This window comes from Synchiropus splendidus, chromosome 5 (genome assembly GCF_027744825.2).
Source record: "Synchiropus splendidus isolate RoL2022-P1 chromosome 5, RoL_Sspl_1.0, whole genome shotgun sequence".
NCBI lineage: Eukaryota > Metazoa > Chordata > Actinopteri > Syngnathiformes > Callionymidae > Synchiropus > Synchiropus splendidus.
The window spans coordinates 22,313,930-22,332,688 of NC_071338.1; the positions used below are offsets into that span (position 1 = coordinate 22,313,930).

Consider the following 18,759-nt stretch of genomic DNA (forward strand, 5'->3'; position numbering starts at 1 on the left):
GGTGAAGCGCAGCTGGTGGAAACGACAGATAAGATATAACAGACAAGTGAAACTGAATAGTAGAATTTTGCAAGTGACACAATGAAAAAAGTCTATTCAGAATGGTCCTCCTATAAAAACTACTTCCACAAATAAGACTACTTCAGTAATCCTTCAAATATCATTGTTGTGAAGCCAATATTTGACCCAAAATCCAGCTCAGACAAAGATTTCATAGGGCAACCACGTACCGACTCCAATGCCCACTCCCAAATCTGATCAAGAGTTCCAAGGCAAGTCCGATTCACTTGTTTTGGGTCTGTTGTCTCCTACTAGTTGCATTTGCAAAATGAGTAACCTACAATTAAGGTTACGTGAGATTGATAAACAGGGAAAAAAAGGGCGTTATCGCAGCCCTTCTCGTCAAACAGCCGCCAAATATCTTTCCAAATGCAGTGCAAATAACATCCACAGACTGAAACGATAAGATACATTTCGTGAATTTAGATGTTGAGGAAGCCAAAAAGTTTGCAGTCTCTTGAGGACGGGTAGAGCGAAGATCTGAAATCCAGATTTTTGTCTTGATCTCTCCTCGCTCATCACTCTTCCCCACACTCCTTCTTTAGTTCACTTGTTTCCTTGTCCAGTTGTGCCTGCAGACGCCGGCGTGATGATGAATCTGTGGCTGCAGTGTCTCTGTGTGTCTGACAATGTGATATATGTCTACTTGCGTTAACAGCACTTCTCTGTCCCCAACTCTGCCCCATGACCAAATCTCCTGCTCTCTCGCTTGTTCCTCTCTCGCTCATTTGCTCGCCTGCAGTGATTAGGCATTGCCAGGTCTCCTGTTGCTGCGTCGGAACAGACAGGACTCATAGAAGCGACCACGAGCAACAGGAACCGAGCGCCACCATTTGCCCATTGATTTTGTCTGCAGGCAGTTTAGAAATAGCGCATCTGACCTTTTGGCCAAATGGTGGCGAGTAGAGGAAACACAACCGCAAGACTGGTCCACCTATCCCCTAACTTCTAAAAACAAGGTAATTTATACAAACAAACTGCTTCCTTGAAGATAAAAAAATGGATCCATACTTAAATTTCCCACTAAAATAATCACATGGCTCTCACCTACACCGTGGGATTTCCTAATACAAAACATTTGTCACTACAAGTCCTGTTTATTGAACACAACAACCAGAAATTCAAGTTGGATATTCTTTGGTAATACACTTTGATCTTTAAATTAGTAGATCAATGCCCTTCACTTCAATATTTTTAAGGCAAAAAAGAGGATTTTAAGTGATATTAATTGTCTTTTTACTTTCATGAATTTTCTAGCACGCCGCATACATTGACATAATGGGCCGGATTGGACCCCAGGCCTGATCTTAAATAAATGTGTGGGACACTAAGGCTTTTACATGGAGGGGCGCCTGACTGCCCTGTTTCTTCTGCAGGACACCTTGAATTTCCAATCATTAGAGCTTTTATGGTGGCCTGATCGTATTGCCATCATACTGGTTTCCATGAAAGGGGGGAATCTCACTGAAAATGTCAAGATTCTCACTGAAGACATATTTGATGCTAGCATTTTTAGCATGATGTATGATGAACATGGGAGACGTTTTAGTCATGTAAATAACCATGTTTTAAATTCCAGTGAACAAAAACAAAACAAAAGTTAATAGATGTATTTGACACATTTTTTTCCAACGACAGCAATAGAAACTGACCTGACACAATATTTTGTCCACCTGGATAATACAGTATGCACACAAGGGGTGTTTCAAGCAGTCAGGGGTAGAAAAATAGAATGACAGGGTTGACAAGAACCCGGGGTAGTTAAGTTGTTGATGCCCATTGGAACACAAACGCTGTGTTTGAGCAGCACAAAGAGGCCAATAAACAACTTCCATAGTCTGAGAAATTGAAGTGAGAAGTGAAATACCTTGTGGACTTGACTTATTATAGTGTCTCTTAATTAGTAAATTTAGCTGAAATCAAGTTTCTTTGTTGGAAATTCTAGCACTGCACAATGAAAAGACAGTTCGGATTGAATCGTAAAAACATCCATCGGCCTTCTCAATAGTAACACTCGCGACAGTAGTGCCACCTGCATCACAAGGAACATTTGGCACCACAGTTTACAGGCCGGCAAATGGTTTAAGTATAACAAGCCATCTTTCCAGAAATGATGATTGCCTGGTTGTGATCATAGTTTTCATTTTTGCTGTGTATCTGCCTGATGAGGGTGAGAGGGGGGGTGTAAAGAGTGCCTGGCTACTCTGCCGTCGCCTGGAAGAGTAGCTGGGGCTCATTATCCTGATGAAATTTGCGCAGATGTGTGAGCTGCCGACAGACTCTGCAGTGACACAAACAGCCAGCTCTGTCCCCTTGAGCCAGTCAGGTGATGAAAACTGGAGAGGCACAAGGGCTGAGAAACGACAGCCATTAAGCAAAAAAGAAAGAGGTAAGGGAGGGACGGTGGATCGTGGGGTAGGCTGGATGATGGGATGCAGCTGGCGGGGGTTCGAGTCCTCCTTGTCTTTATCAAGAGCAAGAAAACATTACATAAAGTAGCGATTTCTAAACTGTCTTTTTTTTAATTCTAGATGAGAATGTGCATGTGCACACGAGGCAGTAATCTGGCCATATCCAGATGACGAGCGGACTGCCACTTAACAGGGAGGAGATCCACTTTGATCACATGGGCCCCGAGGCAAACCTATCGCACTGCCTATTACGCTGCTTCATTTGCATACGCAAGGCTTATGGGGAGAAATCTAGTGTGAATGTTCAAAACTGCAGCACGGCTCACTGTTGCTAGAAAGAAAGTCCGGGAGAGACAAAGAGAAAAGACACAGCGGCAAGAGTCGCCAGAGGTGGGAGAAGTTGGCTTGTCACTTGAAGGTCACAAGTTCAACGCCAAAAGAATCCCCCAAATTAACCACTTTGGCTACACAACAAATCTGGGCTGCCCTTGAGAAAGACATTTAAATGCCTCCCAAACTGGAAGTCTTGTGAGTGCGATGGTATAAATGCACTGTGATGCATTTAATTTTTACGGTTGTTCGAATCACAATACATTGGTCATACATTGAGTATTTTTACAAGCAATAAATGGCAATAAATCATTGGCATATCAAGAGATTATCAAAATGGAGTCCCAACCATGGCAGATATCTGATTATGTATCACAGTGGTACCTCAGTTCTCAACCACAATCCGTTCCAGACAGCCGTTCGAGAAGCCAACTGTTCGAAATCTGAATTGATTTTTCCCATTACAATGAATGGAAAAAGAAATAATGCGTTCCAAGCCTTAAAATAGGCTTTTGTAGGAGTGAATGTAGAGTGTCTGCTGCAGGTGCGCTGTTCCTCTATGTGTGTGGCCGCTGCATGTGGGAGGGGTTGCCGAGTGAGTGACGTCTCTCCAGAAGTGAAGAGGTGCCCGGTGCGTGTCCACCTCTGAATGTGCGCTTCTGTGCAGTTTGGCTGTGACAAAGTCATACACCAAGTAACTTAGCTCTGTCCCAGACTCGCCTCATACAGAGCATACAGAGGGGGTCAGCTGATCGGTCTGCGCACGTCATGTTTTTTCCGGCTTTTTTCGGGGGTGTTCAAGTTCTGGATTTTTGTTCGAAATCCGAAGCAAAAAAATCTCCAAATTTTTGTTTGAACTGTCTTCAGTCTACATTTCCAAATGAAAATAACGGCATTTCCAGATCAAGACACCCCAAATTTGTCGAGACAGCTTTGGACGGAACTTGTTGTATTGACCACTGAAGATGATCTACCAATGACAGCAAAATCCATGTGTGAAAAAACAGAATCAAAATCAAGTCACAAACTAAATGTTCCAACCCAACAGTTATTTGAATAAATAATATATAATATATTCTCATTTTTAGGATCCTGGTAAGGTACTCAGGACATTCTTATCACACATAAAATCTGATCCTCACTTTTACTTGTAGAGTCATTATTATAGATTCATTGTTTTGCATTCGAACAGAGGATCTTGCTCTTTACACCTGCACAAAGCTACAAACTGACTGAGCTCATTTTAGCCATATATCCAGTTCACCGTTTTCATTTGAAACTTGTGTATGACTACCACACCCAGTTTTCCATTCATCCTCTTGTCCTCCTTCCATCCCTGTCCTGTCGCTGAACCGGCAATAATAAGTCTATGCACTGAATACAAAAAAAGAAGACCTCCAACCCTGAGGTGCCTGGAGATGACTTCCATAATGATTCGGCACAATATTAATATGACTTTACCTAACGTAGTGTATCATGTTGACCTTTATTTGACTTCCACATAATGCCACAACATTTTTGTGTTTTCCATGTTTGGTCTAGTTGTATTATTGTTCTATTCACTGCCAGGGAGATGGAGTCTTCAGACTGACCAAACAGACTCCACGGTCAAAATAATTAATCACATCCCAAATACTATTTCTTTTGCTAAATTGAAATGTGGCTGAAACAATTACAATATGCTACAACACTGACACTGATTTGGAGGAAAAGTTGGGTCTAGTGGGTGACAGTAAGATAGGTAGTATTCATGCGAAAAAGTGAGGCTACGATGGAGAATGAATAAGAATCACGTGTATTAATGCAGCCTGGGTGAAAACCTGCTGCTTTAAAGCACAACTGACTTAAAAAGAAACCAAATCCACGTCTTGGCTTCTCCATCAACAACAACAGGTGATGTTGTTTCATCCTTTAGCTTTCATAGACTGTGGAAGCTTCCCACGTTCATCTTGATCCTTGTTAGCGCAGCGAGGACTCAAAGCAGCCAATGAAGTTGTGCCGCAGTAAACACAGACAAAAACAAACGCAAAACTTAAGATGCGAAAGAACTATTTTGTTTACGTAAACAACATGACTCAACCACTAAGAGAAGAGTGGTCTACTTTCAGAGATCCTGTGGGAATTCATCCGACACAAGACGTGCACTTAAAATGAGGAGGATAAAGCACACTAGCGCCAGTGCGACATCAGACGGAAATTCAGTCAATTTGCAACCTTCGTCTTGTATATCGGAAGAGGCGATAACTTGCTTAACGGCTTTGTAGTAGTAAAAGTTAATGTGGAGAATGGCTTGCTACTTGAAAAAGTTATTCATGAGAGAGAGACTTGATGTCTTTCCATTCTTTGACCTATTTTGAAACAGTAATGCAAACTTGAACTGAATTTCAATAGCACACAGTGATCCTCCAAAACACCTTTATAACACAAGGAAAAAAATGCTTTTAAACAGTAAGACGCTTTAATAAATATTCAAATATCAATTCACTGTATCGTTGGATGGCTTGGTTCTATATCAGAGGTGGGCAACGAAATTTCCTAAGGGGCCACATTGAACAACGTGTTGGTTTGTGAGCGGCCGTCAAGCCAAGAGACAGATGAGAATAAAAAGAGATTTCAATTGTATTTTGTGGCTAAGTATGACCAAACAAGGTGAACATTGGGGAACACTTTAATTCTGCCATTCAAGTATTGCTTACATATCACTTCATTTTGTATATATTTATGGTGAATATTTTGTGATGCAGAGGAAGTTTATTACAAGGTATAATTTTTACAAACTTATTTTAAGAGACAAAAATTGTGTTAAAATGAGCAGACTATTTTAATTCTATATTTCAATATGACTATTATTAGAAGCAAAATGGACACAAAATGGGTCAAAGAAGAAAATAAGGACCTAAATTTTTAATTTAACATTGAACGATGAAAAAAAACATTTTCATTGAGCTCCTTCATCTCCAACAGTGGAGAGAGTCATTTGTGCACTTCAAATTACTTCCAGTTTGACTTAAAAGTACAAAGCTGTAGCAGACACATTAAATAACTTGTTGGGAGGGATTTGGCCAACGGGTCGGAGTTTGTCACAAACTGTATGGCATAAAAGTTATTATATATTTCAGATTGGCTAGTATGGAATATTACTCCATGTTAACAGTGTTGATGCCTCCAAAAATGTCTGCTTTGTCACCCATTTGATAAAATCATGATCTACTTCTTCATTTTAAATTGGCATTTTTTTTTTTTTTTTTTTTTTTTTTTTTACATTTTTTTTTCTTTCTTTCTTCTTTCTCTACCGATGAATATTAATTCACCACAGACTGAAACGCACCACACCTCCAGATTAAGCTAGAGCAGGTGACAGTGAGGAAGTGCGCAGGAGTGTGCACATTCCCCCGCATTACCGTAAATCGGGAACAATAATTCTTCAAACTTTTTTAAGTCTGACTTTAAATGGCATTACATATGTAGTGAGGCATGAAAAATTAATATGCTGAAGTCTGGGAAATGTCAAGGGTAATGATCTCCGCAGCAGCTTACCTCCTTAGCTTTCTGTTTCAGTCTGGCTTGCTCTGGGTCCTCTTGCCTGGAGCGGCTCTGAGGAGAAAAGAGGGGAGGGGGACATAGGTTAACAGCTGGTTTTAGACGACCACCCTTGCACCGCAGCGCCGCTCATCTGTTGCTGCTGAAGCAAAAATAGTGCAGAACGGGAACAGGATACAGAGGTGTCAAGGACATCGTATTTGAATTCAGAGAAGTGCAATGGAGCGTACCCTGGGGGGGCAGTGGCCTTTAAACCCGCTCCAAATCCAGCCCTAAATAAGCCGCCAGAAGGGGTTTCTAATCAAAAGAGGTTATTAAAAATTCTGCATGAGCCAGCATACTCCCTCTCTCACACACACAGATAATGGCACACAGGATAAAGGATGTGAGCACGTATCAGTGACAGTAGTTGTGTATTTGTCACTTGCATTTGTGCGATCTGTGCTAGTGTTTGTGTGTGTGTGTGTGTGTGTGTCCCAGGCGTAAATCCACGACATTTCTATTTTCCTCTGCTGCAAAGACCTTGTGAAGGCATTTGTCTTTGGGAATCCTTCCCACTGCAGCTAAATGTCTGGCAGACAAGAGCACTTAGCCACTATGAATAATTTTATCGAGGAATTGTGGTGCTCAAATTCAGGATTTGACAGTTGATCTCAACGTAAATCCTGCAACACTTAAAACTGATGGACAAATTGGTCAGGTCTATCCCTTATGTCAAGCTAAACTGTGAGGCAAAGGTAACTAGCTAACTTACCGAGACTGAAGCAAGTACAAGGAGTCCCAAACCGAAGAACATATGACTGCAGTCGAGTCGTAAAATAATTTCAGGAGGGATGGTCAATAATACGGATCATCAATGGGCGTGACGGAAGCATTCAGATGGCGTTTTTTCAAAAACAAAACACTGGTTTAACACATCAGAGACTTGTTTTAAATCATCATAGCGGTGGTGTTTGTCATGACTGTGACAAAGACGAGACCTTGAATAAGTGGTCTTGGGTTTTATCAAGACAAGGGGTTGCTCAGGTCCCTGAGTTACTCGCACTCCTCCATAGCTAAGCTTGCCAGCTCCACGTGCTCCACCTCTAGCATGCTTTCACTCTGATGCTTTCCCAAATGAAGGGCTTTCTTCCTTTCCTTGATATCAACTTATCCCAAATGCTAATTGTCCGGCAGCGAGCCTCCCAAGAGACTGTCAGGTCCCTCTCCTGACCTTAGCATAATTCGTCTAACAAGATACTGCAGCACAAACTCTATGTAATGCAGATTAAAGCGTGTATTGTGTTTCATGTCCAACAACACTCTCATACGCCTCCCCCTTACCAATCCATGCAAATGATGTGAGCGTAAACGGCTTCAAAACTGAATACCCAAACCCTCTTACCAATCTTTTCTCCACTACCATATGTTGCCTGTCTTATGGACAGAGAGCTTCCCTTCCACTCTCATGGCTAATTGGCCATAAATATATCAGGCGGTTCACGTACTGGTCGGTATCTCAGCTAAGACTAATGCGTTTGCCCTCGGGTCGGCCGGAGCCTCCCTCAAGACTTGACTCAGATTTAAATGGGCGGCGCAGAGTAAGGGGAATTGTGTTGGAGAGATCATGAGGGAGGAGGTGGGGAGGGGGGGCTGTTTCAGTGGGTTTTATTCAAGAGGTCAAATTAGTAGGCGCCCGAGCTGGCGAGAGGCAGGGTGGTGGGTGGTGGTGGAGAAGTGGGAGAGGTACATACAGATGGACTGTTTACAAAGGGCAGAAGTGCCACTGGCATGCTTTACATCTCCTCTGTCAGCTGCCCCGATTTTACCACTTAGAGAATGAAACAGGAGTGGGAAACCATGTTTACTGAAGTACATTTGTAATCTGTACTGAACAATAAAGGATTGGAATATAGTCAATTAAGTTGTGTAAATCCGTGATGCTTCTGATGTATCAGTGATTAATATATGAACCATTGAAGCATTTGTGAAATGGCTCAAACCCAGAGGGCTGAACTTGGAGTCCTTTAGCTTGAGGGCGAAGCATTCCATTTCATGTTCTGAATTTCACTCTAATGGAAACTTATAACTCATTTCACTTTGGTGAAAGAAAACCACCGTAAAATGTCAAGGGTTGTATGTGGAATCCACATAAATGCCATGTTTAACAGTGCGAGTATAACAGTATTAAGCAGTCCAGTATGACAGGTGCTGATCCAGGTGAGCTGTCAGGGGTGAAGGATGCTTTAATGGTGGATAGATGTATCACAAGCAGACTATGGCACCTCTCTCCCTCCCTATGGTGTATCCAGGTAGGAAGAGCCAGGACAGTGTAGCCCTGCGGCCTTCAGCCTGCGAGGACACGGGGAGGTCACTTCATCCACCGGAGTCACACTCCAATTCATCTATCACGGTCGACACAGGATCAACATACACACACGCGCATGCCTGTTCACCAGCGGTTCTAGAGGGAGATAACAATTCTATATACACACACACACGGACACAGATTTCAGGGTGCATGGACCTACTTTCGCTGCTTTTAGCAGGATTTCTCTCTCTTGTTCGTCCTTCCTCTGCTTCTCCATTCTCTCCAGCTGTTCGAAGAAGCGCAGCTGGGAGCGGACATCTTCGGTCTGCTCGTAGAACTCCTCATCCTGATGAAGAACAGGGTTGATGGGTTTGTCACAAAGTTAATACAGATGAAAATGTCAGGAGAGGGACAAAAGGAGAGGATTTAAAAGTCGATACTGACTCGTGAAACAAACTCGGAATCTTTTGAATCATGAATTTGTCACATCTTTTATCCACGTTAAAGAACTGAAAATGTGCTATTTTTGCCCGCGTTTCCAAAGTTCCGACACCACAGCCGGTCTCAGATGCTGCTTCTCGTCTCTGGTCCTCCAGGAGATCAGCCCTGCTGGCACTGCTGTGGACACGCCGGCGAACAGAGCATTTTGAGCGCTTCAAGGTAAATAAAACACCTGTGATCTCATTGGGTTTGATGGGACGAGGCTCAATATTTTGGCAGCATGACACTCTTCAGCCTGCAAAAATCCATATCTTAGCCGCGTCGTATAAGCCGCAGAGTTCGGACAGCAGCTTATAGTCCAAAAAGGAGGAGTCTGGGAGGAGACTTTGTTCCAACTCATTATTACATGAAAGATAACCTGAAATTATTTTTGTGTGTTTAAAACAGGCCTGAAAATAAAAGTCCAATTTGCTAACAAAAAACAAAAAGCTTTAGGCTAGATAGGTTGTCGGTCTAAATCCCGATTTAAATCAACTTCAAGTCGTCAGAAACCAACTTTGATTTATGTTGACAGGTCATGGAGAAACAGCTAAATAGTAGGACTCTCTACTGTACAATATCAATGAACCAATGACGAGAATATTTCGCCACACTAACTAGCAGCACGTTCCGCTCACATCTTCACCACTAACTTTTCTTTATTTACAGATTCAGTCTCTCATTCAATACACCTCTTCCCACTTGGGACCATCAAAGGTGCCTTTGAAAACAACTTTTGTAGGTCATCAAAAGTTAATAATATAATTGTTATTTTCACATGTTTGTGTGCGTAGATGTGCTCTCCTACACACGTGTGCGTCAAGTGTGACTGTGTGTGTGTTTCTATGAGTGGATGACAGGAGTTTGGTGCCCCGGAGCACAAAGACAGACTTCAGAGGACGCTCGTCGCCAGCACCCCACCGATCCCCCTCTTTTTCAGCTCGCTCGTTCGTTCTCATCCAGCTTTCCACCTCTTTGTTGCGGCGCTGAGCCTGCACTCTTGCTGTTGCTCTTGCCACCGAAGTGAAAGTCTGGTTGCTCTTTACGACGCTTTTGTCTTTTTTTTCTCCATTTTTTTTCCGCTGATGTCAACAGAGTGGCTTCACAGAGTTGCATTCCGCTATAAAACATCTCATTTACAAAACCACAAAAAGGAACGGAAGAAAAAAGGGAACGCACAACAAGATGGGGACAGCGCTGGTGCACTCTCCCTCGCTCTCCTGTTGTGGAAAACACATTTCAAAGTTTCTCCCAGTTCTCCCAACAATGCAGGGCTTTAAAGGCTTGCAGCTCAGAGGGAATCACGCTCTCGGTTCGCTCAATTTACGTGGTAATTCTCATATACTTAAAAAATAGACGAGATGAAGGGACCAATAATAAGAAAATCATGAAAGACACATACTTTTTGCTCACCGTTTGGGACTCAAATGTAATAAATAAAAGCATAATGTTTGCTTTCTTATGCGTAAAGTTTATAGGCTGCTGAGGGCGAGTAGCTGAGTGAGAATCTTGTGGATACTTTTCAGAAGCTTCTTGCATTTGTGACTCCAAGAGTTTTGACATTTTAGATTGGGCTTTTGTTGACTAATTGGTTGGTCATCATTTTATATATAAATGAGTCCAGTAAGTTCTGACAAAAATGGCTTGCCAAACAAACAAATTTGCTGAATAGCATCATACAAAGGCAATTATCTTTGGACCTAATTTTGTCAGGAATTGCTTCCAAGAAATTTGAAGTGGTTAAAACACACTTGTCTTCGTCAAATAAATTGACTTTCAATGCCAAAAATTAAACACATATATCTAAAATATTATATCCTGACAAAATATTCATGTATTTTAAATGTAATGAATATAACTACTTTTAACACTTAGCAATATAAAAGTAAAGCCACCCTTATTAGGATAAAAATCCACTGTTTAATTCTAAAGTCTAATCTCTGAATAATCTCCCTTTATCTCAAAGCAAAAGGGGGTTACTAGAATATACCTTTCATATTGTACATATTCTTACCTTGCAGGAGTCCAAGCGGTGCTGTGCAATGGTGGACACTTTCTCTACAACAGTCCGAAGTCGTGATTGTGTAGCATGAGAGATGAACGTCACGGCCTCCACAGGCACCTCCGTCACTCCAAACTTTTTCGCTGTAGAAGAGGAAAAAAGCCCACAAAAAATATATATAAAACATATATTTAGACTTACACTCTGCCTGACCCTTGAGCGTGACCTCTAACCCTCCACACCAACCAACAATTCAATTTAAAATAGTGAATTTAACAAGTAATATTGTGACTTTTCACCGTTTTCAAGTAACATTTTTGTGAATAATCACCTTTATTTCAAATGTATTTCTCTTCAACTTTCTTCCGAACAGTTTTCTTGTGATACTTTTGGACTGAAGAAACTGGATTTTGCTCTCCCAAAAATAATTAGAATGAGAATGAATTCAAAACTTTGCTCCCGTGACAGAAGAATATGAGACAATTGTGTTTGTGGAATAAACTCATCCTGTGAAGGCCGCACCAAATAAAAAGTCCTCAATCTGTACCTCAACGAAACCACTGTACGCGCCTCACACCCATGCAGCCAAACTGCTGGGATTAGCTAAGACAATTAACTCACAGAAATAGAGCTCATCACCCAGAAAAGTTAATTTGTTTCACAGTCTAAGTGCAAATTCCAGAGCTTTTCTTGCTGAGCTTCTCTGGGTGTGTAAACGACATTGACCATCTCTTTTTAGCGGGAGGATAATTTAGTTTCCTCGGAGCAAAACTCATCTAAAGTCATAACAAAAAGAAGAGGACAGACTTTGCTGGGGTGACTATCTGCACCCAACTTCCTTTTAAATTATTCCATTAACATAATTTTCTCTCTGGCACCCTTTTAAGTAAACCACACCAATTATTTAAATCAGCTGAACAATACATATACGACTCACTGGCTTCGGTGTTGTACGGAGATTGTTGGGACTCAGTTACCCTTATAATTGTGCTGCTAAATGTACAGTGTATGTGCCAATGTCACAAGGTCAGTCACTAATAGGCAACTCCTTAAAAGTAAAATCATTTGCAGTGATTAATATTTTAAGGACACTTGAAGAGGCGGAGCAGAAGTGTCTTAGAGCAAAACATATTGTTCGCCACCACTATCTAATACATCAAAAGCACATTCATTAAACCTTTTTTCTCGATCGTTTAAAGTACGAGAGAGTTGACTTTCAGAAGATTATTTAATTTTTCTATCTGTATGTTTTCATGCAGTGGAAGTGAGGTTAAAAATGGGTCTCAAGTGGAATATACTTTAACTGTATAAATTACCATGAGGTTTGTTTTACTGATAATCCACTTCAGAGTCAGAAATTACTTGAATGCTTCTGTACAAGGGAGGAGGGGAAGCCTAAACTCTAGCACAAAACAGTAACCACAACATCTAGTAGTCCCTACTTGAGAGAAAAGTAAAGGATATACAACGTAATCTAAGATCATTACTTGAAGACCACTTCTATGAATCTTGCACGAGCATCCCCACTTTGCAGCGGCCAGCCTTTACTCGTGCTGGCCCTGGCCGTGGGTGGCCGAAGTTTATGTGCATGGAAACAAAGGCTGCTCTATGTGGTTCAAGGTTTGAGTCAATAGATGCTTTACCTCAAGACTTTTTCTCAACCAACCATTGATCTTTTAGTCAAGTCAAATGGAACGGTCATACACTTTAGGTTAGGGAACATTTATTACCCTAAATAAACTACTTATTCATTTACGCATTTACAGCATATTACAAAGGAATTAATAGTAACAACGTAGATTACAGCTCAGAGCTTATTTAACTTGCCTTTGCATTCCAATATCAGCTGTCATTTGAAGTGATAAACACAAAATTCATCCTCACTAATCGAAAAAAAAAAAAAAAAATATATATATATATATATATATACAAAAAGGATTTAACTCATTCATGCAAAAAAATGCTGCACGGAATGGAATTTTTAAAAATAACAGAACCTATCTTTTTCGATCTTCACATACAAAAATTTTACATTATATTTTTAGGACTTTTAGGACTTTGACAAGGTAATTCTGATCAATACATAATAATAATAATAACACTTGGAACAAAAACACAGATTGATAGCGTATACTTAATCCAAAATATAAATCTAAATTCATAAAAATCTAAATACAGCGTTAATTTTGATCAATTAATTATACTGATCCAAATAATACATATTGTGTATAAATGTCTGTTTACATTTGTGTACAAACAGATCAAAAACATTTATTTACACTTCCATACATGTACGTGTGTGAGTGGTTGTACAGCTATATATGTCCTGTGGTGGACTTAAAGCCTGTCCAGTGTGTCCCCCAACACTTAACTCAAGAAGATGGCCTCCACTCCATTAGGTGCATGGACACATGTATGAATAAAAGCAGGATCGGATGTTTGTGGGAATGTCACAGACTGATTGCAAATGTTTGTCAGACAATGAGCAGGAAGATAAAAGAAATAGTGAAGCCAGTCTGGTGACTGACTTTACGCGAAGGACGAAAGCTGTAGCTTAAGGACCATACATATGAGCTACAAAACATTACTGGACCTGTCTTTCTCCGGGGGCAAACAGAGGGCAGTTAAGGTCACAATCAAGTTTTCTCCGGATGTGCAGGAGTAAATCAGGAACTGGAGCTGAGTCAAACTTGGTAACGGTAGAGCACATAGCAGCAGCCAAGGCTCAGAGATTTAGTGGAGCTGGCAGGCTGGAGGAGCCTCCCTCGGACTGCTGTCAGCTGGAAGCGTGGCCGGGCCAATCACTGACACAACTAGGCTGTGTAGGTGCCACTTCCCCAGCAGGGGGCGCCGTAGCGTCCTGCCCTGCGTCAAGCTGTGTGCCCCCACCTAACCCCCACTGCAAGGAAAAACGTATATTTTTAAACAAGCGCTCTGCCCCAAGGTGACGTGATAACAACCACGCGAAGATTCCACATAACGAAATATGACCCGCAGGCCTCTGTGATACTTTAATTGAGGTAAAAGGAGATGAGGGCGCTAGACTTCCCGTCATGCACAATTATGCAGGGTGTTTTTTGATCAGTTGCACAGAAGCAAGATGCTAAGCACGCTTTCGGTTGAAACATCACGCGTTTTCATTGACTCTACCCCAGAGGTGCGCAATCACAGGCAATCGGGCTCAATCAAACCCAACTTTCAGTGATGAGAATTAATTATTACATGCATACGTAAGCATAAATAATGCATATAGTAAGACATTTTCTTAAGAATCCAGCAAATCAATTCATTAAATACCCAAAACATACGCACTAGCAACAAAGGTCATTCATTAATGTAACAGGAAAGCACTTCCTTAAACACATTTATTTACTACAATCTGCTTATTCCTTTTAAGATCTCGCGCAGGTGCATCAGGGACATTTTGGCCAAGTCACAAGTCCATGCATAACTGCATGTTATACTGTCCTATTCAGAACATGCAAACTCTACACACAAACAGGCTCAGAACAAAAGAATTTAAACCTGTGGCCATCTTGCCATGAGGCTGCGGGCACTATGTACTACTCATGTTCTAAACATGTCAGAAAAGACACACTTTGTCCTGAATTCCTAATATTTACCTCCTCAGCTCTCGTGTTTTTGTTCTTTGCTCCAAACCAACAGTGCTCAAAAGGCAACTATGCACTTCACATTTTAATGTATTATTGGTTGTACCACTAAAACGCAATGGCCAACTCCAAAGGCAATTTATCCCTGCCTATTTTAATGAATTTCCTAGGCAGCAAATGGACATATCAGTTTAACAAAGACACAACACCTCTTTCAAGATGTCTTGTTTTCATTACAGGGTTTCTGCTACATGTGAAAGAGCGTGGCACACCACCACTGTTTAAATGCCTTCAGAAAAATTAAAGGTGAACTCTCATGTGATGAAACATATATAGATAAAAGATGAATAGATATAAGATACCACTTACATAGACAACACACGCATCATGGAGGTGGACCTGACCATTGTGGTTTTCTGTGTGTGGAAAAATCTCGAAAGAAACGTAATGACTGAAGGCCATTGTTCGCGGAACTCAGGTCGCGCGGATAATACAAGGGGCGGACCGCATGAGGTCGACAGCAGATTTGAGTTACATTTACTTCTCATTAAAAACTAGCCTTTTTATGTTTTATCATCACCAATTCAGGAAAAGTCTAAACTTTCCGCCACTGCTTCTTTACTTCCCGGGTCACTTCTTGAGTGGCTACGAACGCACAGAGCTTACGTAATGTATACATGTATGCTACTTTCTGTTGAACATGTTTCATTAATTTAATCATCTACAGCAGCAGGGGCATGTGAACAAGACGTCCATTAATTTGCATGATATTAGTCATCATGTATGACTAATATCAGACTTATCGATCTAAAACACAGGTGATAAACCAAGTGAGAAGACTTGTGGTGTAATTGTCATGCAACGCTGCAAACAAACTTGCTGCTTGTATCGATTAAAGCAGACAAAAGAGTGTGATCTAGGTCCACTACGAGGAGAGTGGGAATAACAAGTTCACCATTTCTGTAAACTCAGTTCCTTCGGTCCAGAGGACAATCTGACAGCCAGCCTTCAAAAGACAAAGCTATAAAGTATTTATGTGCGTGCCTGCGGTCCAGTGGATTCAGACAGCCACTGAAGAATTCATTAAAGGAGGTGAAAGAATTGTTAAGTGTATCAAATTTAAACCAAGGGCAAACAAGAAAAGGCTCAGTCTGAACAACTGAGTGAGAGAGAATATCAAAACCCTCTTATTGATGACAACAAGGAGACACTACGCATAAATATAGAAGAATACCAGTGATGGCTTTCAATTTTACAGATCGATCTGTTTCAAAACAGACTAGGAAAGGCGCTTCCATTCATGTCTTTGTCAGCGGAAAACGGAGGAAGTATGTCTCACCTGTATCGAGGATTCTCCGGTGCAGCAGTCCCGGGTGAAGGAAGGCCTCGTCTTTACAGGAGCGGATCTGGGTCCCCACCAGCTCAGAGTTGGTGGCGAGTATTCTGGCACTCTCTTCGTTCAGGTTGACTCCAGCCATGGAGGCCACATCGTTGATGTCGTCGTCATCTCTGAAAAAGGACATATGTTATCTCCAGCTGTGGTTATGACTTTTGTCAGGCTACAAACCAGCACCATTTTAAAGCCTGCGATTTTCACAGTTCACAAACGCAACAGTACTGAATACATAATTTTATCGCCCTTAAAGTGGGTCTTCTCCAGATGACGAGACAGTTTGGGGCTCCCTACGTAACCAGAGTTGGATGAGTCCACAAAGATAAGCATGTCAAGAAGAGATGTTGCTTCCGTGTCATAAATCAATCCTTTAGATCATGTTAGTCTTGCATAAGAAAAGGGGGGGAAACAGACGAGGTTTTGAATGAGGCCATCCAGGATGAGCCTCACAGTAATGGTATTCATGTCCTGTAATTATAGTTGTTTGGGGGAGAGCAAATCGAGTTTTTATTCATGAATACTTTGAATGAGGGCATTTATAATATTTTGTAAGGCTGCTGTGTTTTTGCTGGTAATCGCACAATTCCATTCCCGCCAGCTAATGAGGGACAACAAAAAAATGTTTGACGCTTGGCACTGGCCTCAGTTAAAACCTAATGTCTCTGCCACAGAATGATCAAGCTCAGTCTGAAATTCACAGCTAACCTACTTCTTGATTCATGACAACGGTGACATCAAACGATATGTTTGGGGAAAACCAGTTTGACAGTTTGTGGGGTCCGAACAGCTATTAGAAGGAAAATTTAAGGTCGTGAGTCACAACCATGACCAACAAATGAATCCACAGTTCAGCACTTGCCAAACCGAGAAACAGATTCTGGCCTGAATTTGAAGAGCAATGACGTGTTGTGCTTACAGGACGAGCCCAGAGCATGTAGTGGATTTTCTGACTGGCTTTGACAAATGGAACAAAGAACCACAGAACACACAAACAGTGAGGCTGCTTGGCGATGCCGTCACAGTTTGTCCATGCTGTCGATGTAATGGCAAGAAGAAAGAAAGGGTACAGTGATCAGGCACAAATGTGGAGCATCACTTGACCAAGGTCCAGGTGTTACTATAAAACATGACACCACATGGCAGGGATGGCACAGACTATCACCAATGTTTCACCAAAGTGGGCCCTCACACACCTCGAGCTTAGCTCCTTCTGCATTACCAGGGCGTTTAGCAAGGGTGTGTCTGCAAAACATGATGTCTGTATAAAGCTCTACTCGTAGTGTCATCACACTGGTTTCCATGAAAATGGTGTTTTCGCATAGCTTGGCCATCACGGTTGCAATATTTGTTTTGCAGCGTTATCTTGCGGTTATCTACATATCACGATCACGACACACTATTATTGATGGGATGTGTGACGCTGAAAGGAGGAAACCAGAGATTAGTTCCTAACTTTAAAGAATCCTTTACAAAACTAGCTCATATGGATTTTTTATCGGATAAGTATTTTGGTCGTTCTTTTTTGCCACGAAGCCCGCTCCACGTGATGTGCAGCGAACTGCACTGGGGAGCAGTGGATCACACACACACACACACACACACACACACACACACACATATAGGTTATAGTAAGGGAAAGATTATATATTTTTTTTAATCAGGGTCAACTAAGTAACAGTTGCTCCAGAGACCCCTGCATCAGAATGTGTTCACCTTTAATACAAATGTTAGCAGCTGCTTTTTTACAAAGCAAGTTAGTCAGCAGGGGAATGGGCTGGGGGTGGGGATATGGTCTCGGGGAGGGGCTTTGGATACCCTGTTTCAAAATTCTAGATAAAAGCCTGCGCAGCATCACACCAGCTAATTATGTCATCCCAAAGTGATTCCACACAACAACACAACCGCAGATCTACAGGACTGTATCACTGCAGGCTCTGCCCCTACTTCATCATGTCCTCATGGAGAAGTTGACCTGTTCTAAAAAGAATCTTGCCGCAAGGCAATCAAGAACACAGAGCAGCAGCACAGCTCAAACAAATGCAAAAGATAATTTCCAACTTTGAAATGTAACTTTGCATTTCCAGATGGAAAATTAATGGCAAGAAAACAAGAAAATGAATGCACATGACCTGTTGAAACATACTGATGAGCGTATAAATGACGCTGTACTTTTCAAGGTCAAGGTTATGCAATGCCAAGATTGTCACCAGGGAAACAGTTTTTGGCTATGCTTCAGGTCGGCACATAATGCAGGCTTACTGGCCAATCAATTGGGTGCCATCATTTCATCATCAAACCGGAACCGCCTGTGTCGAAATCACGTGTTACCAAACCCTCACTAAGATCCAGCGCCATATCTATAGGCAGATCATAGTGACTTGGTCATTTAGTAGCTGGCAAACTGATGAAGTGTGGGCAACCACGCACTGGTTAATCACACTTGCTGCATGCTGACCACCAGCTCAGGTTTTAAACTCACAAGTGCTGCAGAAATGCACAAATCCATCTTCAGCTTTCTCCATTATTTAGGTTTGTTTAGTGTTTCAAAGTAAGAGTTAAGTCAGACTGCCTCGATGGATGTCTTCTGCATCTATTAATCTCTTATATGCGTGACAAAAAACATGGAGTGCCGAGTCTGCTGA

The 18,759-nt window shown here is 41.6% G+C and overlaps 1 protein-coding gene across 4 annotated transcripts in view; it reads right to left on the bottom strand.

Annotated features, from left to right (window-relative positions):
• The window catches only part of LOC128759167 (transcription initiation factor TFIID subunit 4-like), an 81,373-nt gene that overhangs the window by 37,580 nt on the left and 25,034 nt on the right, over window positions 1-18,759 (bottom strand). For all 4 annotated transcript variants that reach the window (XM_053865921.1, XM_053865920.1, XM_053865919.1 and 1 more), the window contains 4 exons: window positions 16,064-16,233; window positions 11,126-11,256; window positions 8,852-8,977; window positions 6,339-6,395 (listed from right to left, as the gene is read on the bottom strand). In XM_053865921.1, the coding sequence (XP_053721896.1) occupies window positions 6,339-6,395; window positions 8,852-8,977; window positions 11,126-11,256; window positions 16,064-16,233 (484 nt within the window). The remainder of the gene's footprint in view (window positions 1-6,338; window positions 6,396-8,851; window positions 8,978-11,125; window positions 11,257-16,063; window positions 16,234-18,759) is intronic.